This window comes from Rhincodon typus, chromosome 5 (genome assembly GCF_021869965.1).
Source record: "Rhincodon typus isolate 14 chromosome 5, sRhiTyp1.1, whole genome shotgun sequence".
In the NCBI taxonomy this organism is placed as follows: Eukaryota; Metazoa; Chordata; class Chondrichthyes; order Orectolobiformes; family Rhincodontidae; genus Rhincodon; species Rhincodon typus.
Window position 1 is genome coordinate 33,964,143 of NC_063336.1, and position 27,470 is coordinate 33,991,612.

The 27,470-nt window shown below is 41.4% G+C and overlaps 2 protein-coding genes across 3 annotated transcripts in view; both read left to right on the forward strand.

Annotated features, from left to right (window-relative positions):
* The window catches only part of LOC125483134 (uncharacterized protein C6orf163-like), a 21,799-nt gene extending 342 nt beyond the window's left edge, over positions 1 to 21,457 (forward strand). Inside the window, exons 2-5 of the mRNA XM_048596913.1 lie at positions 4,329 to 4,423; positions 8,776 to 8,883; positions 17,086 to 17,288; positions 21,016 to 21,457. Of these exons, the coding sequence (XP_048452870.1) occupies positions 4,329 to 4,423; positions 8,776 to 8,883; positions 17,086 to 17,288; positions 21,016 to 21,457 (848 nt within the window). The remainder of the gene's footprint in view (positions 1 to 4,328; positions 4,424 to 8,775; positions 8,884 to 17,085; positions 17,289 to 21,015) is intronic.
* A 4,059-nt stretch (positions 21,458 to 25,516) lies between these two features.
* LOC109910803 overlaps positions 25,517 to 27,470 on the forward strand; it is a 97,019-nt gene continuing 95,065 nt past the window's right edge. Inside the window, exon 1 of one of the 2 annotated variants that reach the window (XM_048596537.1) lies at positions 25,517 to 25,744. In XM_048596537.1, coding sequence (XP_048452494.1) covers positions 25,714 to 25,744 — 31 coding nt within the window. In that variant the 5' untranslated portion in view covers positions 25,517 to 25,713. The remainder of the gene's footprint in view (positions 25,745 to 27,470) is intronic. The other variant, XM_048596538.1, reaches the window with a different exon arrangement.

A 27,470-nucleotide genomic window follows, 5' to 3' on the forward strand; every position in this document is an offset into this window, starting at 1 on the left:
GAGAAGCTGCAGTGTCTGTGTGTGTGTGCGTGAGGCTGTAGTGTCTGAGTGTGTGTGTGTGAGAGAAGCTGCAGTGTCTGTGTGTGTGTGTGTGAGAAGCTGCAGTGTCTGTGTGTGTGTGTGTGTGTGTGTGCGAGGCTGTAGTGTTTGTGTGTGTGTGTGTGTGCGTGTGTGAGGCTGTAATGTCTGTGTGTGTGTGAAGCTGCAGTGTCTGTGTGTGTGCTTGTGTGAAGCCGCAGTGTGTGTGTGTGTGTGAGGCTGCAGTGTCTGAGTGTGTGTGTGTGTGTGAAGCTGCAGTGTGCGTGTGTGAAGCTGCAGTGCCTCTGTGTGTCTGTGTTTGTGCTCTTCATAGAGGGACACGGGGGAGAACTGGAGCTGATTTGTCTTATCACCCTCAGCCTGCTCCAGGCTCAGTGGGACACTGGGTTTCATCTTGTGCGGAGCTTGATCGGGTTTTCAGAATGTGCATTTAGGAACACACGCAGAACAGGCTCATTTACAAAGGTCTGGGCGGATTTGCCTGTTTTCCTCAGCGCGGTTGAACGGCCATTCATTCCTTGAGAAATCTTGGATTCATCAAAACCGGGCAGCTCGCAAACTCCTTCTCGTTATTCACATCGTGTTGCCAATTCCTCGCAAACTGAGAACAATTTCTTAAAAATGATCATGCTGGTCAAATAATCACTGGAGAAAGCAAATTATAGGGCTATACCTAACTGATAAGGTTATTACATACTTAACGTTTGCACTAAACAGTGAATATATAGTTAATATGCAAAATAATTGTACAACGGTAGGTTACACTTTGTTGGTTAAAAATGTGTTGTCCCTGATAATAATTACACCTGCACATGCTTGAGTAAACATCTTGTCCACTATCAGTTTTACCATTGATGTGATGAATCAAACATTTAATCATTTGCTCAGATTTTGAAGAACAATTTCAACAATTTCTCTTTAACCATATAAGATGTCAAATTGTTCTCGAATCCACTGCGTTTTCTTTCAAGTACCTCCTGTCCTTGGGAGCATGGTCTGAAGGGCATGGTTAGCAATCCCATGTTCTTTGATGGTACTGAGTTCCATTTCTCCATCTCTCTGCCTTGATCTCAAATGCCATCCTGCTATTAGACTGCCTGTCCAGAATAAAGAATCATATGATCTGTAACTTCATCCTGCCCAGTCATTGTGAAGGCTGGGGTATGCTCTTCAGTCATCAGCACAGATTTAATTCCCTTCCTATTGATTTGATCCCACACATTAGTCACTCTTGGACTCACCCATCCAACCATTAATCTTAATACCTGATTAATAGAACATAGAAAACAATACAGCACAGGAGCAGGCCCTTCAGTCTACCATGTCTGCGCTGAACATGACACCAGTCTAAACTGATCACATCTGCCTGTGCATGGTTCATATCCCTCTATACCCTGCCTGTTCATGTGTCTGTCTAAATGCCTCTTAAAAGTTGCTGTTGTATCTGGTTCTACCACGCCCCCGGCCACGCATTCTACCCCTAGATAATGAAATCCCACATCCTATCTATCAGTAAGATTACTCACATAGCACTCTATAAGACTGTCTGCCATCTTCCATCCATTTCAACGCTATCTTCTCTGAAACCCAATTCCATGTTGTCCTAATCTTTATGAAATATTACTATAATACTTTATAGTACAGTAATACTTTCCTTGGGATCTCCTATTCTTCACCCCAGATAAAATTCAGATTATTAAAAAGCCCGCCTGTTCTCTAACAATTTCCATTAACTCCTAATTCCCCAACACTACACATATAAGATCTGACTTTACCTATAAATCTGCATACTGTTTGGTTACATCACTGCTCCTCTAACCTTATCTCATCTATCAAACACACTGTGATTTTGGCCTTTGCTCTGAGGAGCTCAAGTGGCACATTGGGTAGCATCCCTGTCTTAATATCCATCACTCCTGAATATAACATATATGTAAAAGTTCATGTTGCCACAGCAACCTGGAATCCCTGAGTGAACTGTAACACATCACCACTCTTAGTTCTATCTTATGTGGAATTTTCTCTTCACTGATCCATTTTCCTCTTCAAATCTTTTGAACATCCTCTACATCCAGCTGATGTAGGTTATCTCCTCTAACTTTGATAGTCAGTGTCTGCTTTCCTTCAATGTACTTGTGAAGATCCAGCAACTATTTCTTGCTTTAAAGTAATTACAAAGTCACAAAGTTGATCAATAAACGCTATTGTGATATAACATGGCTTACCACACCAGTTGAAAATTAACTAGCAAATAAAGGAACTAACATTCACATTATGTTCTTTTACTATTTCTAAACTGTTGTTGTCATTATGTTCTTCAAACCTGCTATAGCCAAATGAGTTGAACCTGAATTCATTCCATTTTAATTATTTCTGTAGGATATCTAAAACATATTAAATGATTATAAATTATTTCACAGCCTAGTATAAGATCTGCCTTTTGCAATGAGATTAAAAGAGAAACAATACAATAGAATTTTTGCTGTGCACTGAATGTCGCTAAATGCTAAAGAGTGATGCTGGCTGCATTTTATCTGGGTGTATAACATCTGCTCTGCCAGGACCCTAAGAAACTACAGAAAGTTGTATATGCAGCCCAGACCATCATGAAAGCCAACCTCCCATCCATGGACTCCATCTGCACTTCTCTTTGCCATGGAAAGGCTGTCAACATCATCAAAATCCCCTCCTACCCCAGTAATACTCTCTTCCAACCTCTTCCTTCAGGCAGAAGATACAGAAGCTTGAACACGCACCAACAGGTTCAAGAACAGCTTCTTCCCTGCTGTTCTTAGACTGCTGAATGGACTTCTCTAATTTCAAATCTAGTGTTGATCTTGCTTTTGTTCACCTCCTGGGCAGTTGTAACCTTGCATGCCTCACTCTCCTTAAACACCCTATGATCTGCTTGTATGTTATGATCTACCCTTACTGCTCGCGAAACAAAACTTTTCAATGTACTTAGGTACATGTGACAACAATAAATCAAATCAAATCAGTCATTGACAATTAATTTTTGCAATAGCCTTGTGGATTCTATCATGTCAGTCCCTTTTTGATCGTACTGTAACCAGGGTCATACAAATGCAATGTGCCTGTGACTGTAGCAGCATGTATATGCTTTACTTTGTGTTGCCACGTCCAGAAAGCATGTACGTTTTCCATAAAAATTCATTCTCTTGTCAAAATGTGTTTAATGTGGACGCACTGATGGACTCACAATATGTTGTCAGTGATCACATGATGCCACGAGAGCCACAGACAATCTGTCCACCCCAGCTGGACTGATTTTCAAGGAAACTGTTGCAACTCTTTATGTCTGTGATGGCACTAATGACTCCGATAATCAGCTATAAAAATGCAATAGCCTTTCACGAAGGGGCATCAAATCCCACTTCATTTGCTGAATGCCTCACCAGCAATCTCAATTATGTGACTTAAACTGCTGGTTTTTGAACAGCTTTAAATTATACAGTTTTCACTTCCTTCATTATTCTGTTTTGAACATCAGAAGAGAAAACAGTAAAACAGCTCCAGGCTTAGCTGCCGCCTGCTTCAATTTATCGTAAAATTCTTAATTCTGGAAATAATAATGTCACTTGAAAAGTGAACAAATTTTCCACCCTACAAGAACTATATTGCTGCTCCTTTAACTACAATTCAAGTGTATCCAAGCTTCTATAAAATGTACAATATTGACTTACTTGACTCTATTTCACAGGAATTAATGTTAATGCCTTTGATTCTTTTTTCAGTCATTTGTAAATTCTTTTTACTTTTCTCTTCTTTCTTCTTGTGTCAGTATATGTACATGTCTGCACCAGTGTGTGTGTGTGTGTGTGTGTGTGTGTGTGTGTGTGTGTGTGTGTGTGTGTGTGTGTGTGTGTGTGTGTGTGTGTGTGTTTGTCCAAATTAGCTCCTCAGTTGAATGCTTGAATAAACCATCCTTTTTGTCTTAATCCTAAAGGGAGTTTATTGCGAGTCAATTTAAAATTGACTTCACAAACTGAAGGTCTTTTTTTGCCAGAGGGGTCACACCACAGCTTTTTTCAAAAAGGAAATTAAATTTTAAAAGATATTAAAATTACCTGTGTTATGGACAGTGGAGAAGAACAGTAAAAAAAATTCACCTTGGCTGTGACATACTCTATCCTGCTAATGCAATTAAGTACATATTCTTCAGAAAAAGATTAGGCACAAAATCTACATTTGCTTTGTAAATTTTTGGTGCTCATAACTACTGTAATTTAAAACGCATACACTAAAATACTGTCTTTCTTCTGTTACAGAGCTGGGATCACAGGTTCATAAGAAATACATGGACAATACTGTGATCGAAGTTAGGCAGGCTGTGGAGGAAGTGCGAGCAACAATGTTATATTGGGTATAAAAATTATATCTTTTTTAATCTTCAATTTTCTCCTATCCCATCATTTTCTAAGAGGATTTGCTCTAGCCACTGTCTGATATTTACCCAAATACACATTGTTCAGATGTCAGTTTGAGTTTTGAGCTCAACTGGCTGCACACTATTGCATTAAGTTAGGCATTACTGTTGAGTCCAATTCCACAATCACACAACATTCACACTTCCTGTAGAAACCAACAGACATTAATTCTAAAGCATGAAACAGTACAGATTTATAATTTGACATTTGAATTACAAGACAAAAGGGAGAGGGGAGAAATTGGATTTAACTGAAAGCAGTTTCTTTCATTGTCGATTTATGTGGCATATCTTTGTCAGTTACTGACGTACAAAGTAAGTATACAAATCACTACTCATTCTAAAAGGCAAAGACCCTCAATGGACAAAGGCAGTGAGTAAATGATACAAGCATTGCACCAAGATCCCAGGTAAAAATCAGAAAGTACTGGAGAAACTTGGCAGGTCTGGTAGCATCTATAGAGAGAGAAACAGTTAACCTTTCAAGTTCAATTTTGGTCCTATCCAGGACTGGGTCTATATTTTTTGTTTGTGAGGGAGGATTAGACTTAACATCAACCATCCTTCTTCTCCCTGTTATGGCCAATTAGAATGCTGCCATTAATCTATAAAAATTGACTACTTGGTCAAAAGCCAGAGAGGTACTTTATCCTGTAAAAGTCATCGTGTGGGTACGTGCATGTAATACGGTGATTAAAAAGTGTGTCTCTGAATACTGTAATTACAAGGCTGAAGATGTCTTTTGTCTTCACATTTCAAAGTTTTGGCATATGTGAAAGAGAAATCCACATAATCGTTACTTTAATGTACCCTTACCTTGTGTAAATATAGTCATTAAGGTCTGAACACAAGTGTATAAAAAAAGCAGATATCCACAGTGCAAATTGCAGCCCCTACAAATTGTTCCATTCTCTGTTTAAATTGTGTGCTCTTCAACACATCTAAAACATTATTTTGACGTTCTTCTGCGCTTATGACCCTGGGATTTCACAGGTTTCATTTTATCAGCATTCTGTTGCTGTCCATGGGAGTTTCACAAATGTTAGCTTTCCTGGTATCCATCCTTAAAGACTTGCAGTTCAATCAGGTAATACAGATATCCTTAAGATGAAGTCACTGTGACTGTTGCCTTGGAAACAGACATATGAATCCATGATGTTGTCACAGTTGACATAAACATTGATGTATTAGAGGGCTTTATGAATACATAGAACCCCTACAGTGTGGAAACAAGCCATTTGGCCCACCGAGTCTATACTACCCCTTCAGAGGGCTTCCCACTAAGACTCACACCCCTACACTGTGCCTGTAAGTCTGCATTTCCCATGTCTAATACAACTAGGCTGCTCAACCCTGGACACTAAGGGCAATTTAGCATGGCCAATCCACCTAATCTGCGCATCTTTGGACTGTGGGAAAAAACTGGAGCACCTGGAGGAAACCCATGCAGACACAGGAAGAACATTACAAACTCCACACAGACAGTTGCTTGAGTCTGGAATTGAACCCAGGTCCCTGGTCCTGTGAGGCAGCAGTGTTGACCACTGAACCACTGTACTGCCCCAATGCTGTGGAACTGTGTGCAGGAGCTTATTAAATGTAATTCAGTGAGCTTTTAGGAGCAAAGTTTGAACTGAATAGTATAGGTGCATTTAAGGGGAAGGTAGATAAACAATGAGGAAGGAGGGAATAGAGAATCACAAGAGAGACTAGTGAGATACCACCACCAGGCACATAATACCCTCCCCTCCCTTGTCTGCCTCCTGCAGTGACTGTTCCTTCTGGGACACCCTGGTCCACGCTTCCGTCAGTCCCAACACCCACCAAAGCCCCATGGCACCTTCCCCTGCAACCGCCGAAAGTGTAACGCCTGCCCATTTACCTCCACCCTCCCCAGTCTCCAAGGCCCAAACATACCTTCCAGGTGAAGCAACACTTCACCTGCACTTCTCACAATCTAGTCTACTGCATTCGCTGTTGACAATGTGGTCTCCTCTATATTGAGGAAACTGAGTGTAGATTGGATGACTGCTTCACAGAACATTTACGTTCTGCCCACAAAAAGGAGCCTGAGCTTCCAGTTGCCGGCCAATTTAACACACCACCCTGTTCCCTGGCCTCTGCCTCAGGCTTGCTGCAGTGTTCCAGCGAAGCTCAGCGCAAGCTGGAAGAACAATGCCTCATTTTCATTCAGATGCTGCCAGACCTGCTGAACTTTTCCAGCAACTTTGTTTTTGTTCCTGATTTACAGCATCCGCAGTTCTTTTGGTTTTTAATGCCTCATTTTCCACTTGGGGACCCTGTAGCCCTCTTGACTCAATATTGAGTTCAATAATTTTAGGGCCTGAACTCTCCCATGTCCTAACCCCCAATCCCACACGCCATGCCTTGTTGTCACATTGTCTGCCATTGCACACTACCTATTGTTAGCCACTGGCAGTGTCCATTAACAGCTATTCACCCTCCTAGCCAGATTATTATCCACTCCTTTGTCCATCCCACTGTTCTTCTCTCTCTTTGGGCTCTATCCTCACCTATCGTTTACTCCTGACTCCCTCCCCCAACTCTATCTTCTGCACAAAAACCGACATTTTCCTAGCTACCATCAGTTCTGAGGAAAGGTCACTGGACCGGAAACATTAACTCTGATTTTCTCTTCACAGATGCTGCAAGACCTGCTGAGCTTTCCCAGCAAATTGTGTTTTTCTTTCTGATATACAGCATGCACAGTTCTTTCAATTTTTAATCATAAGGGTAGATTTTACAAAGGAATTGGCAGGAAACTCTTGTGGGATATAAACATGGCATGGGCTGGGACTGAAGATCTCTGGTCACCAATGTCAAAGGCTGCAGATGGAGAAGAGTGAGAAGTAATACTTTACTTTGCTCACAGTTACGTAGAATGTGAAATTCTTTGCCACAATGTCAGTTTTCTGATTCGTGCATCAGTTCACTCCATTTTAACCAGTAATTGTGATGTCTTTTGTGGCAGCTAGAATAAAAAAGATTTTCTAGTAGCTCAGTGCCATGGTGACTGACTGTCCTTGTGGTGGTGGTCAGGTTCTAATACACAGCATGACTCCGTCACTGCCTCCTTTGTGAAGCAGAGCTATCGGAAATTATGTCCTTTATCATTTTAAGGGTGTGTGCGTCTGCAGATATGACTCCATTGGTAAGTAAGAGTTCAGTTGCTGCAATTATAATTGAGAAAATGACTACTACTCTGAGGATTGCTCTTGTATTTCTCTCTACAGTCCTCATTGACCCCTTCAGTATTGGTAAGACTAATCTAGCCTGCCGAACACACCTTTTTTTAGTGATTCTTCCTCCTGTAAAATTGGAACCCCTCATTAGAGTTCCTATCTCCTAAATTATTATCAGAGCAGGTAAAACTGTGTTAGCCAAAATTCTTGGTCAAAATTTCGATTAAGTAACTAATGGAAAGTAACATGCAACGTGTTGTTAAGGAAAAGTTCCATTCACGGAGGTGCTTCTGAAAATAGGGTAAGTTCCTCTTCAAATGTTGCTTTCCTATCAGCCCAGAACATTCCAGGTCCACGACACCTACTTTGCTTAGCATCAAACAAATGAAAATTGCTGGAAGTTGTGCAAAAATTAAAAGATATCAATTAAATGCTTTTGAATATTAAGCTGACGTAGTGTGCTTTAGAGCTGACGTCCTGAAGAGAATTTGCCTGAGTGCAGTGCAGACCAAGAAGAGAGTTAGTAGGATTGATGTCCTTCCAGTTTCCTGTCACCTGTGATGGTAATAACAAGATATACCGTTCTAATGCTAAAGCACTGCAAAGTGCAAGTATACTGGACATATAAATCTATTTACAGGCTTTTTCTGGAAAAGTAATTTCCCCTGATGGATACAAAAGAAGGATTTTGCCTTAATTCATAAACTTGATCTGCTTATACTCTGTATTGTCAACATTAAATAACATGTGAATTATGTCTTTACTTAGCCATTTAGTTCTCCATACTGCTGCTCACTTCAGACAAAAGGTAAGATAATTTGAGCCAGTGGGCTGACCCTAGCTGTTACCAATGTTGCACCTTAACAGATGTTCTTTATGGACAAGCCACTTTTCACATTCTGCCTGGGAATATGGCCAAGCCCTGGTGAATCTTACCCGCTGTGGAGAGATGAGTATGAACACTTAATGATAACTGCCGAAGTTCTCTATCCAGAATGACTTAAAACCAATGTAAATGATTTTTCATAAGGAACAGACAGCGATTATCATTAATTACACTTTCATTTTGTGTAAATGCTTGTCCAGGCCAAAAAGGAGAAAGAAGAGGCAGTGAAAGTAGCTTTGGTTCAGGCTGCAAATGAAAGGAAAAAAGAGATTGAAGTGTTAAAGAAGATACACATGGATGAAACGAACGTAAGTACTTGATTTAACCATTTGTTACAACACCGGACTCGGAGATGTGAGTGCTGCCGAGTTGCAGTTATTAGGAAGAGAAGGAGGTGGAGAAGCAAAAGATATTAGGGAGGACATTCCAGACCACTGGACTATTTGGATAAAGGTGATTACAGGAGGGATGAAGGAAGGCAAACCAGATTCAGAGGAATGAAACACTTGGGATGGGGAGCAGTTTTTGTGCTGGAGGTAGAGAATTTTAAAAATAATATTGAAATCTTTAAATATGAGCTGTTATGGAAATGAAAGCTAATAGGTCAGTGAAGGGAGGAGTGGGGACTGAGTGGGGCTCGAATTGGACGGCACAGTTTCATATAAGCTGGAGTTTAATGTCCCAGTGTTAGAGGTGAGAGTGAAAAAAGAGAGGTTATTATCGAGATAGTTGATAATGTGGAATAGGATCTTACAGATTTTTTTTCTGAGTGACATGGACTTTGGCAAGATTTGTGGCAGAATCACAAAGTTGAGAGAGCCCTGCCTTGATGTCAGGATCTTCTCACTCCACCTTTTATGTTTTCCACCACTGGAGAGGTGAGTTACTCACGAGGTAGCAGCGAGCTGTCAACTAAGGGGGATTACAGCTCTTTAAGATGCCTTATTAACAACCCAAGTCACATCAATTAATAGAGTGTAGAGCTGGATGAACACAGCAGGCCAAGCAGCATCAGAGGAGCAGGAAGGCTGACGTTTCAGGCCGAGACCCTTCTTCAGAAATGGGGGAAGGGAAGGGAAGGGGGATCAGAAATAAATAGGGAGAGAGGGGGAGGCGGATAGAAGATGGAAAGAAGAGAAGATAGGTGGAGAGGAGACAGACAGGTCAAAGAGGTGGGGATGGAGCCAGTAAAGGTGAGTGTAGGTGGGGAGTTAGGGAGGAGATAGGTCAGTCCAGGGAGGACTGCAAAAATGCCATCCCCTATTCCCAATTCCTTTGCCTCCGCTGCATCTGCTCCCAGGATGAGGCATTCCACTCCTGTATATCTCAGATGTCCTTGTTTTTCAAGGAACGCAACTTCCTCCCCTCAGTGGTCGAGAACGACCTCGACCGTGTCTCCCGCAACTCATCCCTCACACCCCCTCCCCACAATAACAACCAAAACAGAATCCCCCTCGTCCTCACGTACCACCCCACCAACCTCCAGATCCAACGCATCATCCTCCAACACTTCCATCATCTGCAATCTGACCCCACCACCAAAGACATTTTTCCCTCCCCACCCTTATCTGCTTTCCGGAAGGACCACTGTCTCAGTGACTCCCTTGTCCACTCCACACTCCCCTCCAGCCCCACCACACCCGGCACTTTTCCCTGCAACCACGGGAAGTGCTACACCTGCCCCTACATCTCCCCCCTCACCCCCATCCCAGGTCCCAAGAAGACTTTCCACATCAAGCAGATGTTCACCTGCACATCTGCTAATGTGGTATACTGTATCTGCTGTTGCCGTTGTGGCCTCCTCTACACTGGGGAAACCAAGCGGAGGCTTGGGGACCGCGTTGTAGAACACCTACGCTCGGTTCGCACTAAACGACTGCACCTCCCAGTCGCAAACCATTTCAACTCCCCCTCCCATTTCTCAGACGAGATGTCCATCCTGGGCCTCCTGCAGTGCCACAACGATGCCACCCGAAGGTTGCAGGAACAGCACCTCATTCCGCTTGGGAACCCTGCAGCCCAATGGTATCAATGTGGACTTCACAAGCTTCAAATTCTCCCCTCCCCCCACCACATCCCAAAACCAGCCCAGCTTGTACCCGTCTCCCTAAGCTATCCTCCCACCTATCCCCTCCTCCCACCTCAAGCCACATCCCCATCTCCTACCTACCAACCTTGACCTGTCCGTCCTCCCTGGACTGACCTATCTCCTCCCTAACTCCCCACCTACACTCACCTTTACTGGCTCCATCCCCGCGTCTTTGACCTGTCTGTCTCCTCTCCATCCATCTTCTCCTCTATCCATCTTCTGTCTGCCTCCCCCTGTCTCCCTTTTTATTTCAGAACCCTCTTCCCCACCCCCATTTCTGAAGAAGAGTCTAGGCCCGAAACGTCAGTCTTCCTGCTCCTCTGATGCTGCTTGGCCTGCTGTGTTCATCCAGCTGTACACCTTGTTATCTCAGATTCTCCAGCATCTGCAGTTCCTACCATCTCTCTCCACGTCAATTAATTCTCAGCTTCCTATCTTACCGAACAAGGTAAACGTCAAGAAAACTCAACATGGAAATCAGGGAGTGATACCAGCTCACTACTTGCTCCAAAGGACATCCATGTTGGATACCAGGCTCCAATATCTCCACGCACACTCCATGGGCACTGGTCACATGCCCCCATGTCCATGGACATTGGCAGCTGATGTGTGCCAGCCTCTAAGAATCCTCATGGTACTTCTCCAATCTATTCACAGGATTCTTCTGCACTTTAGTGCTGCACATCAGGCTGAACCAGCAACTCTCATTGTAACGCTGCAGCAAGGACACTGTGCTCTAAGGGACAAACACCTGGGTAAAGGACCAGGCTGTATCTCCAGGATCTTTGCTCTCAGTCATGGTATTCACTCACTCTGAGCCGACCTGGATGCTCACTGCTCCCTCCCTTGCGTTGTCTTACCTGTTTGCATTTTGTCCTACAGCAGGAGACACATATTATTTCTCCAAAACCAATTTGGAACCTTGGATATGATCAGTCAGCCACTTAGGGCAGTCAGAGTCAGGAAAATCTTCTCATAAACAGTAAGAAGCTGAATGCCCCTATTGTGGGCTATTTGTCTCCTGGAATGAGAGAGCAACTGGTGTTTTGGGAGATAAAAATGGACGGCACAGCAATTACTTTCAATACAGGTGGGGAGGTTCCCAGAGAGAGTAAGTAGGCAGTGCAGAGAGCATTGGTGGGTGTTTGGGGGTGTGGGGAGTTGGGTGGAGGATGGTGGTGGTGGTGGTTTAGTGGTGTATTGGATAGGGGTGTGGGGGCAGATGAGGGAAGATATTTCAGGCAAAAGTAAGATTGGGAGAACATGAGCCTTGATGGGAAGCTGAATACAGTAACGGAGATAGGGTGAGTGTGAGGTATCAGAGAGAAGGTGGTGACACTTACACTGGCAGAATGGAGAAGCTCATTGGCCATCTTCCTATATCTAACTGCTCTAACCCAGGTGTCATCAGATCAGGTTGGCATGGTCTGGTTTAATGGCCTCACCGCTGATCTTGGGCATGAGGATGTGCACCCTCTCTTCACCAAGCCATCCAGTGGGACCTTCAGATCCCTTCCCACAAAACAGGGCACTGATTACTCTGTGAATGTCCAGGGCAAAAATCAAGAACTGTGCAAGGCAGCTCCAGACGGATAGTGGTTGTCTGGGTGCACAATGGACTTTTAAAGACAGTGCGGGCACATGGGATGCAGGTTAAATCCGGGATATTGCCAGCAGTGGGAAGTTATTCTGGGAATGGTAAGATGGGGCTTGAATCAGATGTGAGAGCTTCCATAGCGGGTGGAGAGTATGTGGTTGATAAGGTACATTTGGTAAGGAACGGTGAGAAAACCCACAAGGCATCACAGTGAATAACCCTTCAAAAAACCTGACTCAACTTTCATTTAGCCAAAATAATGTGAGGTTCAGCCCATTATCTACTATCGTTCTGCCCACTGAGGTTCAAAGAGCAGAGCAATATTGAGAGCTGCAATATTATATAAGTTCTAAGCAGGGGTGTGCAGCAGTGAGTCTTATCATTTGACATATTACTCAATTGCAATTGCATCCTTTATATATTCTGTGGTTAGAAGTGTGCTCCTTAACCCATAAACATGCTTCCTAGCAAAGAATTTACTTTCTGTTCATGTTTGGCTCAGTCTGTTTTACTTTCACAGCTCCAATGAATATTGAAACATTTTTTGGTCTTTCTCTAATTGCCCACTTGTATTGTTGAAGATCATAAGGAGCACTTTGTTTCAACAATCAATAATCAGTCAGTGCAAGGCATTCAGGAGCTGCTACATGCCATTTAGGTTCGAGATACCATCCATTGGTAGACAAAATAAAATCAAAGTATTGCAGATGTTGGATATCTATAATGAAATGAGAAGATGTTGGTGAAATTTTGCAGATCTGGCAGCAGCTGTGGAGAGAGATATATAGTTAACATTAACTCTGCTGTTCTCTCGCCACAGTTTTTTATTTGTTTTTATTAACCATTGGCTGCAGGTCTTTAGGAAATTTTCTGCCGAGGAGTGGCAGACGAGGTTTAATTTAGATAAATGTGAGGTGCTGCAATTTGGAAAGGCAAATCAGGGCAGGACTTATACACTTAATGGTGGGGTCCTGGGAAATGTTGCTGAGCAAAGAGATCTTGGAGCGCAGGTTCATAGTTCCTTGAAAGTGGAATCGCAGGTAGATGGGATAGTGAAAACGGCATTTGGTACACTTGCCTTTATTGGTCAGCGCGTAGAGCATAAGAGTTGGGAGGTCATGTTGCTGCTCTACAGGACATTGGTTCGGCCACTTTTGGAGTATTGTGTGTAATTGTGGCCTCCATCCTATAGGAAGAATGTTGTGAAACCAGAAAGTGTTCAGAAAAGATTTACAAGGATGTTGCCGGGGTTGGAAGGTTTGAGCTGTAGTGAGAGGCTGAATAGGCTGATGCTATTTTCCCTGGAGTGTCAGAGGCTGAGGGGTGACCTTATAGAGGTTTATAAAATCATGAGGGGCATGGATAGGGTAAATAGACAAGGTCTTTTCCCTGGGGTGGGGGAGTCCAGAACTAGAGTGCATAAGTTTAAGGTGAGAGGGGAAGAAACTAAAGGGACCAAAGGGGAAATTTTTTCATGCTGAGGGTAGTGCATGTATAGAATGAGCTGCCAGAGGAAGTGGTGGAGGCTGGTACAATTGCAACATTTAAAAGACATCTGGATGGGTATATGAATAGAAGGGTTTAGAGGGATATGGGCCAAATACTAGCAAGTGGGACTAGATTAATTTAGGATACCTGGTCAGCATGGATGAGTTGGGCCGAAGGGTCTGTTTGGGTGCTGTATATCTCTACGACTATGACTTTATGACTTCATAAAAAAGATCTGTGTCTTTACTGATATTTTGGTGATTTATTTGGTGGTCATTTGCTATATGACTCACTGAATGTCATTTATTATTTCAACTTCAATCTTAGTGTTTAACTTTGAAGAAATTCTGTATCTTAAAATTGTTTTCTCAAAGATGCCTAATCCACTGTTCTGTTTGGCCCAACTCTGACATTATATAATTTTAAAAGTATTATTTCTCCTTTCATTTCTTCATAACATATTTACTTATTTTTATTTATTTTAAACTGATTTAAATCTGTGCCATCTTAATACAATATGTAATCTGTACTCTTCAAGCTTGTATTCTTGCAATAGAACATTGCGTTCTTAAATTCTTCATTAAAGTTTCTTTAGACTTCTAAGCTGTGCATGTAGTCTTTAAAACTATGTTTTACTGAAATATTTTGTGATACTTTTACAAGAACGCATTAAATTCTGTGAGCTAGCAATCCTTTATTGTGTTACTTATCAAAGTGCAAATTCTGCTAAATAGCAATAGTGTATTTCTATATTGCTTGCTGGAGGCCTTCCTGCTCTTTTTTATGAGCAAAATGGTAGCCTCCTCCTTCTGTAGCATTATCCAACGTTCTGCAGCCAAGATGGAGATTTGCATGTTGCTTCCTGGGTGAAATGGACATTTTCCTACCTTTTAAGGTCCATTATATGATCTATGACCCCTTGGACAATTTTTAAAATTAACTTCTAATACTGTGCCAAAATAACTCTTCCTGCCAAAATTGCTGTTTAAATTCTGGGTGTCTCAATCATGTAAAACACTTCTTCTGTTAGACTGTTTCTTCAAATTGTTCAGATTTACCTTTTTGTTGTGATAAATAAACTGGGCCACATTTTCAGTAATGTGATCTTTGAGTAAATTACTTTTCTGACCATTGCTCCATCTATTATACTCATGGTTCATGGAGTTACAATGCTGGTGATGCTCATTTTGAAAGACAAGTTTACTTTCCTTCCATCCCACCCTGTTTTAATCACCATTACTGTGATGTTTGTCCCCATTGCCCTTAATGATATCTAAATTTACTCTCAGCGCTCGCAATTGCTCCCACAGGTCCAATTAGAATCATAGAATTGTACAGCACAGTAAAAGTCCCTTCAGCACAAGTTGTCTATGCTGACCTGAAGTCCTATATAAATCTAGTTCCATTTGCTAGCATTTGGCCCATATCCCTCTCAACCCTTCCTATTCATATACCCATTCAAATGCTTTTCAAAAGCTGTAAGTGTACCAGCCTCTACCACTTCCTCTTGCAGCTCATTCCATACATGCACCACCCTCTGTATGAAAAAGTTTTCCCTCGGGTCTCTTTAATACCTTTCCCCTGTCACCTTAAACCTATGCCCTCTAGTTCTGGACTCCCCTACCCTGGGAAAAAGACCTTGGCTATTCACCCTATTCATGCCCAGAATGATTTGGTAAAGCTCTTTAAGGTAACCCCTTAGCCTCCGACATTCCAGGGAATTCTACCCAGCTTATTCAATCTCTCCCTATAGCTCAAACCCTCCAAACCCCAGCAACATCCTTTTAAATCTTTTCTGCACCTTTTCAAGTTTAGCAACATCTTTCCTACAGTTTGGAAGTCAGAAATGAAACAGTTTTTCAAAAGTAGCCTAACCAATGTACTGTATAGCTGCAATATGACTTCCCAACCCCCATATTCAATGCTCTGGCCAATAAATGCAAGCGTACCAAACACCTTCTTTACTACCCTGTATACCCATGATTCCCATTTCTCTGAGGTTTTCAGCTCATCCCAGTGTAGCTAGCTTTTACCCTTTTCCTAGCCCACACAATTTTCTCTCTGCATCAGATCATCACTGAGATGAAGGTTTCCTGCTGCTTTCACTGTGCTGCCGCACCGATCACTGCAGCTGTTTATTGGTTTTCACATTTCAGCTACTGTGTTCATGCCTTCTTAAAGTGGAAATCTTATTAAATCAGTAATTTTGCTTGTTGTGAAAACCTTCTTTTTCTGCGTGAAATAGATTATCTCTACTGTTGTTACATTCAGGTATTTCTGCAATGGTGCCTACCACTGATCATCACGTTATATTGGGCTCAGGGTACTGATCACTGTTTGGGGTATACACTGTCACTAAGCCTCCTTTCTGTGCTGAGCCTAAGGCTCAATTTAGTAATCAGTGGTAGAGAATAAACCACCAGAGAATCTTAAAAAGAAGATGCATTTTCTTATATAACAAGGAATAATTTATTGTGTAATAGCAATAGATACAATTAACATTAACAAGCCAGGCATAATTACAACTATCAGGAGTTAGGCATTTCACATAAGTTTCATTGGGACCTCATTTAAGACTAACAGTTCCTCTACCCAAAGATGGTGTGACATCCTCAATATCATTACCTTATACAACACCGTAGACATTTTGTCCACTGAAATAATTTAGTTATCATATTTTTTCTTTATCATTTTGTTCTTTTATGAAACTGTTAATGTCAACATATTGAAGTTAGCAATTCACTGTGAGAGGAAACGCTGAGAATGATCCATACACCAATACAAGCATAAGCCACCACACTATCACATCAGTTTTGCATTTGAACTAGAAAGGTAGGAAGGTACTATAATGTATTAGCTTCCCAGTGTGTTTCTACAGGATGTGGACTATTCCTAACAGTTCTTTCCATGATGTGATTCTTGACTTTGCCCTGGATTTAATGGAGGGATGTGATGCAGTTCTGGAGTACATTACCAAGAGAAGAGACATCATATGTGAAGTTGAAGAGACTATCAACAGCCTATCAAAAATGTAAATTGTGGAATCACGACCAGTATTGCCTTTTGCTGCGCTGACTTACTCTATCATCATTTCAAATACCGGTGTAAAGTAACATAATATTGGAGGTTAAGTAAACAAAGCCCACCAGATGAAAATATGTTGCAACAGACATATCTCTGAAGCCTATAAGATATAATGATAGGAATTTTCTTGCAAATCATGGTGTAGGATAAAAGTATTTTTTTAACATTTTTTCAGTTTGATACGTGATTTCCGAGCTATGTTAGAACTTAATTTCTTTTCAACATTGTTTGACAATTGTTCTGTTTTAATAGAAAGCAATACGAAAAACAGAGGCTAAAATGCAATGGAAACAAGAGCAGATGGTGAGCAAGGAACATGAAGTTGGAAAACAACGATTAGCGCATGAAATCCAGCTGATGCTTCAGAAGTGTGAAATTGAAAAAGAAAAGGCTGTAGCTGAAGCCATAGAAAAAGAAAAGCAACTTGCATCCCATACTCTTGATCAAGTGGTAACGTAAGTTCTTGGATCTCATTATATGTGTCAGGTTTGTGCAATAATAGCTGCAGATATCTTTGCAGCATTTGGAATAACTATGCAGCTAACTCTGCTGACAAGATCCTGTGCTTCCCATTATTGCAAAGTGGATGCACCATTTCTTTATTGGTAACATCTTGGTAAGTATGGTCCACTCTGCTAGGAATCATCCTGGCATACCTTTGCTCATGTTGAGAGAGACAGTGTTGTAGTAATATCTTTGGCAATCCAGAAGCACGTGCTAAGCTCTCGGGACTTGCTGTTAAATTGCAACACAGCAGCTGGTGGATATCAAGTTCAAATGATAAATCCGGTATTGAAAACTCATCAGAACATTGGTGGCTGTGAAATTAGCATTGATTGTTATTAACGCCCATTTAACCTCTTGGTTCAAGGGAAAATAGGGATGGGCAGTGAATGCTGGCATTGCCAATGACAAAAATTAATGAAGAAAAATAATCAGTCTGGTGGAGCAAGACATACAGTGGTCCAAGTAAGCATCTGGCATCACCATTATTGAGATATTGCCATGTTTTCCTTGTCCCACTATGACACTAGAATGTTTACCCAACATCTTTTGATGGCTGTTGGTGGGAAAGGTTATTACTAGCGTTCTCACAAAAAATTCTAACAGGAGCAGATAAAGTAAATGCAGGAAGGATGTTCCCAATGATGGGGGAGTCCAGAACCAAGGGTCACAGTGAAGGATATGGGGTAGTTCATTTCGGACTGAGGTGAGAAGAGATTTCTTCACCCAGAGAGTGGTGAGCCTGTGGGATTCTCTACCACAGAAAGTGGTTGAGATCAAAACATTGAATGTTTTTAAGAAAGAGCTAGATGTAGTTCCTAGGGCAAATGGGACCAAAAGGTACAGGGAGAAAAAGGCAAACAGGGTACTGAGTTGGATGATCAGCCACGATCATATTGATTGGCAGAGCAGACTTGAAGGAGCAAATGGCCTACTCCTGCCCCTATTTTCTAGCTTTTCATGTGTTAGTCATGGCTTAGAACCAAGGAGTACATCAGGGCCTATTCACCAATACAGGGATTGAGGGGGTTAACTGTCGCTGAGATTGCAGGGGTGGGGAGCTGCAATGCTTGGGGCAGGGTCATTTTGCATACATCCGGATTGGAGCTGGCACATGTGGGTACGGAGCAGGGTTGTTTACCCGGGTTTGGGGCACATTGCCACTGTCTGTGGTTCAGCAAGCAAACCTGCTACGCACAGATCAGGGCTAGGTCAAGGGAGCCAAAGGCCCATATCCACAGGAGCATCAGGATCTATGATTTCTGTCCCCGCCTTTGGTGTCAAAAAGGATTAATTTATTGCCATTGAGATTGACTCTAATTGCAAACTTTAAAATACTGCAGATGAAACTTGCAACAGGAGTCTGCAAGCATTCTGGGAAATACCTACAGATCCCAATTTGTGAACCATTGATCTAGGTGTATTATAAATGAAAAGTAAGTTCATATATAATGTGTTGAACACTGTGTACATTTCTGATCCATGTATTACATGAAAAAGGATATAGAAGCTTTTGGGAAGGTTTATAAAGAAGTATACAAGAACTGAGAGATCACATCTATCAGGAAAGATTCAACAGCTGTTTTTTTTCTGTTGAGGACAGAGAAGGCTGAAGGGGGATTATTAGATGCTGAACTTTCAGAAGGGTTGTGACTAGGTAGGGGGGCTGATGGTGTTTCCAGGACTCTTAAATATAGGAGTAATGTAATTGGAGATTCAGGACAAATCTCTTCACTTAGATATTGGTTAGAATGTGGAACTTTTCATCACATGCAATATTGATGGAACTGCTCTTAATCTCCTACCTCTTGCATATTTACAATATGTAAATGATAATCTTGCTACATTTGAATTTGCAGCTGTAATTTCAAATGCCTTTACATGTCTTAATATGCTCCATCCTACACTCAAATTCACGTTTGAAATGGAGCAATTAAAAAAAAACTCCCTTTCCTCAATGTCCTCGTTGAAAAATCAGTCAAGGATTTCTTTTCTACTGTTTAGCACAAAAATACTTTTGCTGGTCAGTAAATATGTTGGGATCCCTACAATTCCCTGGGCTATAACATTGACTTTATTGAAAACCTCACAAATAGGGTCCAAGTCTTTGTTCATTGTGCAAACTCATGGAAGGCCCTAAAGAGATCACTTTCCGTCTTGAAATGTGCCTAGTCTACCTCAGGTTACCCTGGAATAGTAAGATGTCTTAAAGGATTGAGCAACAGGTGGTGCTAGTTGTTTCACATTGCTACAATACATAGGACATTCTAAAGACGAGCAGATGATATCCAACAGCATGTCCCTTTGCAACAAAAAACAAAGTTGCTGGAAAAGCTCAGCAGGTCTGGCAGCATCTGTGAAGGAAAAAACAGAGTTAACGTTTCGGGTCTGGTGAAAAGGGTCACCGAAACGTTAACTCTGTTTTTTCCTTCACAGATGCTGCCAGACCTGCTGAGCTTTTCCAGCAACTTTGTTTTTGTTCCTGATTTACGGTTTTTATTTAGCATGTCCCTTTGGCTGTTTGCAAAAGCTGGACACTTACCATTACCAACCAGCTAGTGTTTGCAAACCTCACAACACAGTGTCATTAGGTATGATTCTGCAGTTGGACAACATTTGCCAGATAATCCTGAACATGTGAGGCATTATAGTCACTGACAACCAATTACGGATCGTCAATCCACCTTGTATGGCACACTTGCATGTACTGGAAGATATGTATAGTCATGTACAGGGCCCTGTTCTTTGCAGACAGAAAGAACGTATACACATACTGCATCTGTTTCAAAGTCAACAAAATAGGTGAAAGCCATTCTCAGGTTCATTTCTCAGTGCAATGCCCTAACCAACAGAATCAACCCACCTGATTTAAAATAAAACAAAGCCTGACAGTTAACTCTTAAACAGCATTAACGGGTGTATTCTCCGTGGAAATACCAATCAGACTCCACCTCCCAACCAATCAGTACTCTCTTCTCACACAGTATAAATTTTGGTTTCCTCTTGAATTTGTATTCTTGCAAAATGCCCTGAAGAGTGCAAAATGAAAAGTTTCAACAAAATGTGTCTTTTTTCAGCAATACTTAAATGTTCATTTTCTTCACTTGTAAACTCAATTTGATATTTGAATGAAGTGAGTTGGGAAAATTGTATTTTGTAATTGCAATAAAACTCACAATCAAAATTTTAAAAGAACAATATCGTGGGGTTACATTTTCTGCTCATTCAGCTGGAGGTTCCCAAACGCACAAATGTTTTTGCACCAAGCTTGGCCTCAAGTATACCAGCAGCAGAATAAGGCTGGAGTCTGTACAAATAATAAACCTGAAACTTATCATAACTGTTTGATTTTGCTCCTTCACTTCTAAATTCATCTTGGTCACTCCATTGAGTAAGGCTGAATGATTTGTGCTGAATTATGAGCAGTTATATATGTGAATTTACAATCAAAAGTAACATAATTTGATTATGAGTCACCAAATGTTATTCATTTGGATCTCATACGACCAACAAAGTAACGAGACAATTAATTGGACTCAGCTCAAATGCAGAACCCGGAACTGAAAGAATAGTATGTTAATTCAGCACTAGACCAAGAGCATATAATTATATTACAGTTTCAAATGTGTTATTTTTCAGTGTGAAGTACTAATACTACGTTTGTTTATTTTTAATCAGAAAGATAAAAACTGATGCTGAAACACAAAGTCAATCCATTCTACAAGAAATTTTGGAGATCCAAAAAGCAGAATATGAAGAGAAGATCATGAGTGAAGTTGCTAAAGCTCGTGCTGAAGAAAAGGCACAAGCTATGGAACCCATCCGCATCCTACAAAGTAGACATCAGTCTGAAATAGACATGTTGAAAAGATTGCTGTGTGAGAAAGAGGTTGACCTCAAAGACGTTTACAATAAAGTGGAAACCATGACCATCTTGGAATTAGAGCTAGAGACTGAGCTACGAAACACAAGGGCAGCTTTTCAAGAGTACATTAATCTTACCTACTCAAATTTAGCTCCTGGGCAGGCAGATTTCATTCTTCCACCTCGACAAATGTGCAAAGATTCACTTACGACCGACAAACCCCAAAAAGCTCAAAAACGTCCCGAAGAGAAATAAAGAGTTAAAAAAAAGGAGTGTTTTCACTTTTGTTAAACTCGAAACAAAATCATACAGTAATTATAACTTATACTAAACTTGTCAGCACCCTGCGGTTATATTTAGTAATCCACTGCATCACTACAATAACAAATATTATCAAAATTATCATAAAATTTAAAATTATTATTTCAACTAAATAGTAGAATAGATGCCCCAGTGTCCCCAGATTTGGTACAAGAAAGAAACCTGAACATCAACAACCTTTCAAAAACTTGAACCAGTTAAAATTTCTTGAAGGGAGATGATACTATAGTGGCAATGTCATTGAACTGGCAAAGCAGAAGCCAGGCTAATCTCCTGGAAAAAGGAATTTAAGTCCCATAATGGTGGGCAGCAGGGTTTAAATTAAATTGATAAAAGCTAGAATTGAAAGCTATTTTCAATAATGGCATCATGAAGCTGTTAGTTGTTGTAAACAACAACCAATCTAGCCAACTAATGTCTTTGCGAGATGTAAATCTGCTCTCCTGATACAGTTTGGCCTATGTGTGACTTCAGACCTACACCAATGTAATTGACTGTTAATGGCCCCATGAAATGACTGAAAAAACCCATTACATTCAACAGCAAGTAGAGATGAGCAACAGATGCTGGCCTTGCCAGAGATACTGAAATACCATTAAAAATATTTTAAAATGTGGAAACTTGTTTTTAGTCATTGAATATTTGTATTTGACAGATGACACCAGAAAAATTGAATTGATGAAGGGGTAGTTGATTCAGATGGAAGAAATTCAAATATGCACACAGAACTGAATTTGTGATTGAATTTGCTACTATTAATCCAGTTCCCATATACTTACTGAAAGAGAGTTATGTTATAGTTGCGTACCAGAACTTCAAGAGAATCCGTGGATGGAGGTCAGTGTACTAGCCATCACTGAGGAGAAGGTGCTGGGAAAGCTGAAAGTTCTGAAGGTGGATAAATCGCCCATACTAGATGGACTACAGCCCATGGTTCTGAAGGAGATCGCTGAGAAGATTGTAGAGGAATTGGTGGTGATATTTTAGGAATCACTGGGGTCAGGGAGAATCACAGAGGACTGGAAAATGGCTAATGTAACACCCCTGTTTAAGAAGGAAGGGAGGCAGCAGATAGGAAACTATAGGCTGGCTAGGCTGTTGGCAAGATTTTAGAGTCCGTCATTAAGGCTTGCGGAGTACTTGGATGTGCATGGTTAAATAGGATTGAGTCAGCACGGCTTCATCAAAGGAAGGTCACGCCTGACAAATCTGGCAGAATTCTTTGAGGAGGTAACAAGCAAGTTACGCAAAGGAGAGCCAGTGGATGTGATCTATTTGGATGTCCAGAAGGCCTTTGACAAGGTGCCACATAGGAGGACACTAAATAAGATGACAGTCTATGGTGTTAGGGATAAAGTACTGCCTTGGAAAGAGGCTTATCTACTACTGATCTTGATGAAGGAATGCAGATATTGTTGCTAAATTTGCAGATGGTACAAAGGCAGGTGGAGGGATAGGTAGTGGGGAAGCGGGGAGGCTGGAGAAAGACTCGGAGGATAGGAGACTGGGCAATACAATGGAATACAATGTGGGAAAGTGTGAAATTATACAATTTGAAAGGAAAAACAGAGGCATAAACTATTTTCTAAATTGGGAAATACTTCAGAAATCTGAAGCAAAAAGGCATTGAGGGATCCTAAGCTTAACATGTAGATTCAGTTGGCATTTAGGAAGAGAAATGCAATGTTAATATTAATTTCAAGGGGGCTGGCACACCAGAACAGAGATAGACTGCTAAGGCTGTATAAGGAGCTGGCTAGACTGCATTTGGAATATTGTGAGCAGTTTTGGGCCCTGTATCTGAGGAGGGATGTGCTGACTACAGGGAGTCTAGAGGAGGTTTACAAGAATGATTCCAGAGGTAAAGGGCTTGTCATTTAAAGATCGGTTGAGGCCTCTGGGTCTGTACTTAACAGAGTTTGGAAGGATAAGGGGGTATCTGATTGAAACTTACAGAATACTGAGAGGTCTAGATAGAGTGGACGTGGAGAATTTGTTTCCATTAGTAGGAGAGACGAGGACCTGAGGGCACATCCTCAGAGTGAAGGTAAGACCCTTTAGAACTGAGATTAGGAGGAATTTCTTCAGCCAGAGCGTGGTTAATCTGTGGAATTCATTGCCACAGAAGATTTTGAATGGATTTAGGACAGAGATAGGTTCTTGATTAGTGAGAGGATCAAAGGTTACAGGACGAAGGCAGGAGAATGGGGTTGAGAAATATATCAGCCATGATTGAATGGCAGGGCAGACTCAATGGGCCAAATGACGGAATTCTGCTCCTGTAATTTATGATTTTGTAGGTAAACTAGTTACTTGTATTTGATTTTGAAGAGTTGAGACTCCTTCTTATCAAGAGATACAAAAAGTGTCCATTCAGGAACCCATATTTTGATGTACTAAAGTCCTTACATTAGATAATAGGTTTGTAAAGTGCAACTTATGACAGAACTTGTCATCTTAATAAAAACAGAAATTATTGGAAACACACAGACCTGATGATGTATTTGCTGAGAGAAAATGTTAACATTTCCATTGTGTGACTTTTCACCATTTTAATAACTGTAGGAAAAAAAATATAACCGTGGTCACAAAAGGAAGAATATTTTCAAACCAGGAACATACCATAACCATTTCACAATGTTTGGTAACGTGGTACTGTGTAGATGTTCATCTTCACAGTCTGTGAAGCACAGCAAATGTGGTAGCCAGGATTGTAACATAAAACAGCTGATTTTCGTCTTCCTGAAAGTAGAAAAGATCCAGAGAGTTCTGATGTTCATTTGTGTCTTTCATGCGGGCATTAAAAATGAAAGTATAAAACCTAAATTTTGCCAAAAGTAAATATGCTGTGCATCACTGTAAAAGAAGCTCTATCCTGACCATGCCAATGCCACAGTGAACTGCTGATATAAAACACAGCGGTATAAAATATATCTGTAACCTTGAAAATTGAATCAATGATATGAGAGGATAAACAATAAGTCACATGGCTGATCTGACATTCCTCATGTCCACTTTCATTCCATTACCCTTGATTCCCCGACTGATCAAGAATGTAACTCAGCCTTAAATATACACAAGGAGATTGCTCCCACAGCCCAAGGAGGCAGATTGTGTGCTATTGGCATTTTCCCTAAAGCTTTCTGTAATCGGTTGGCATACCATCTGGCCAGTGTTGAGCAGGAAAACACAAAGACTTGCACTGCTACAGAATCATTCACACCACAGGTCATCTCAAGGTGCTTTACAGCCAGTCAACTACTTTGGAAGTGTGGTTCCTCTCAGCAGGAACATTAGCAATAGAATATACTGGCTATTTAACATTTGCAGGCATTTTTCATTGAACCGGCATTCTTGCACCTTTTCAGTGGCGGAGACATGTTCTGGGGTGAGGCTAGGGACTTCGGATTCTTGCCCAGGGTCAGTCTAGGGGACTTCAGCTACACCCCGGCGCCCATCAGCGACAGAGTTTAGCCCCAGGGACTGAGAGCGGATAAGTGAGTAGGGAATTCTCCGAGTGCTTCACATTACCAGTGAGCTGCAGAAGGCACTCCACAGCTCACCTCCTCACTCCCTGACTCCGCCATGTTCCCAATCCTGAGATCTCTCTCTCTTTCTCTCTCTCATTCATATAGCCGATAGGCTGCAGACCTGCACTTGCTGCTTTTGGTCCCCTTACTAATTTGATCCCCTCACTAATCAAGAACCTATCTCTGTCTTAAATCCATTCAAAGTCTTCTGTGGCAATGAATTCCACAGAGTAACCACCCTCTGGTTGAAGAAATTCCTTCTAATCTCAGTTCTAACGGGTCTTACCTTTACTGTGAGGCTGTGCCCTCAGGTCCTCGTCTCTCCTACTGATAGAAACAACTCTCCACATCTTGGAAGCAGGAGGGGGAGAGATTGCTTTGTGAAAGGCTGGCCTTTACCCAATAGCAGCAAGTGCAGGTCCGCAGCCTATCGGCTATATGAATGAGAAAGAGAGAGATCTCAGGATTGGGAACATGGCGGAGTCAGGGAGTGAGGAGGTGAGCTGTGGAGTGCCTTCTGCAGCTCACTGGTAATGTGAAGCACTCGGAGAATTCCCGAGACAACAAGGTGCAGGTCACTTATCCGCTCTCGGTCCCTGGGGCTAAACTCTGTCGCTGATGGGCGCCGGGGTGTAGCTGAAGTTGGAAGGAAGAGGAAATATGAGCCGGGACAGCGCAACAGGTAAAGAAGGTCTGTGTAAGCAGCGAACCCTGCAAATGTTAAATATTGGGGAGCAATTGTTAATTTTGCTTTTTGCAGTGATCGTGGGTTTGTTCTGAATAAAGATAAGGATTGGGAAAAGCAGGGGAGTCAACGGAAGAGTTGCTGTGGGACTATGGTACAATATCGCACTGAACAGCCTCACTGTGCTACTGCTGAGCCTAACTGCACCTAGTGTTCCCCGTCCCTCTGTTAACTATTGCAAGCTCCAATTTTTTTGTTAATCGCTCTTTTTCCTTTTTTTTAAAAAAAATGATCTGCTGTTCCTGTACGTCAGGACTTGGCAACGAAGCTGTTAAACCGCATTTTTAGAGCGTTCTTCGTAAAATGTCTTGGTTGTTCATTTTTCATTGGTAATTTTGAAGAGATGGGTCTCCTAAACTGGGGAAACGGGGCCTGGTCACTGGTCACTGGTTTTCACCAGACTGCAAGCTACAAGCATTTGGTGAGGTCTTGCCATTGGATCGGTATGTATGTGTGTGTGTGTGTTTTGTGAACAAAACGACAAATATTTCTCCAATTTTTTTTGACATGACGAGGATACCCCACTAGTGAGATGGGATTTTGATGACAGTAACTTTAACGCGCTTAAAAAAAATTGTGGAGACGATAATGTAACTAACGCAAATAGTTCTATACCTACCGGGATAATGTCATGCAGTAAATTCATTCTCGTAACAATTAAAGAACTCTGTACTTGACAATCAAATAAATAGTTTAATTAGATATGATTTTTCAAATAAAATTCAGTTCTAACGATAGACACTGGAGAAATGAAGATGGGTTTGATGTTATAGGTTCGTGTTCTTTTCTGGACTTCAGTTTACTGCATTTGCAGGTTCTTTCCCCCCAAACCTTCAAATTAATTTCCGAATTACTTTTAAATTGCTGAGTTGAATTATCTAAGTTCAGAGTTTGGAACAGAAGGAGAATCTTCTTGTATTCGTTGTTCTCATGTTTTTGCGCTGTCCCAGACCAGGCAAAGCCCCCTTGACCGAGGTTGAGAGAAAGTTTTCCAGAGCAATCCTTAGTCTAGCCACGAGGAGGTGCTTGAGGGATTAAGGCGAGCCACTTGTTTCCCCTAATTTCGATGGTATGGTACGGATTACCTTGTACCATTTGCAGTGACTACAGCTGGGATGTGCAAATGTAATGCATCTCATCGGGATATACAGAGCAGTCTGATCCCATTCCATCCAGCACAAAAAGACAGGTCTTGTATTATATCATGTTCAACAATATTTATTTGCATTTATGTAGCACATTTTACTTAAGGAATTTCTCCCGCTCACCACAACCACCAGATTTGATAGGGTCATTAAAAAACAGAATTTGACGCTGAGCTACATTTTCTCAGATATTGGGGCAGATGATCATAAGCTTGGTCAAGGAGGTAGGTTTTAGGAGCCCCTTGAAGGAGGAGAGGCAAAACAACGAAGAGAATTCTGAAGATTGACTTAAGCAACTGAAAGCAAGTTGCAGCAAAAACAATTGGGATTTCACGAGAGGTCAGCACTGAAGAATTACAAAGTTTTCTGAGGGTTGTGTGGCTGGGGAAGATTAGAAGGTTGTGGAGGGGCTTGGGCACAGGGATATAAATTTTAAAATTGATTTGTTGAACTATAAATGAATGTGGGTCTGTGGGCACTAGAAAATTGGGCAAATGGGCAGGATAGGACATGACAGAAATGTAAAT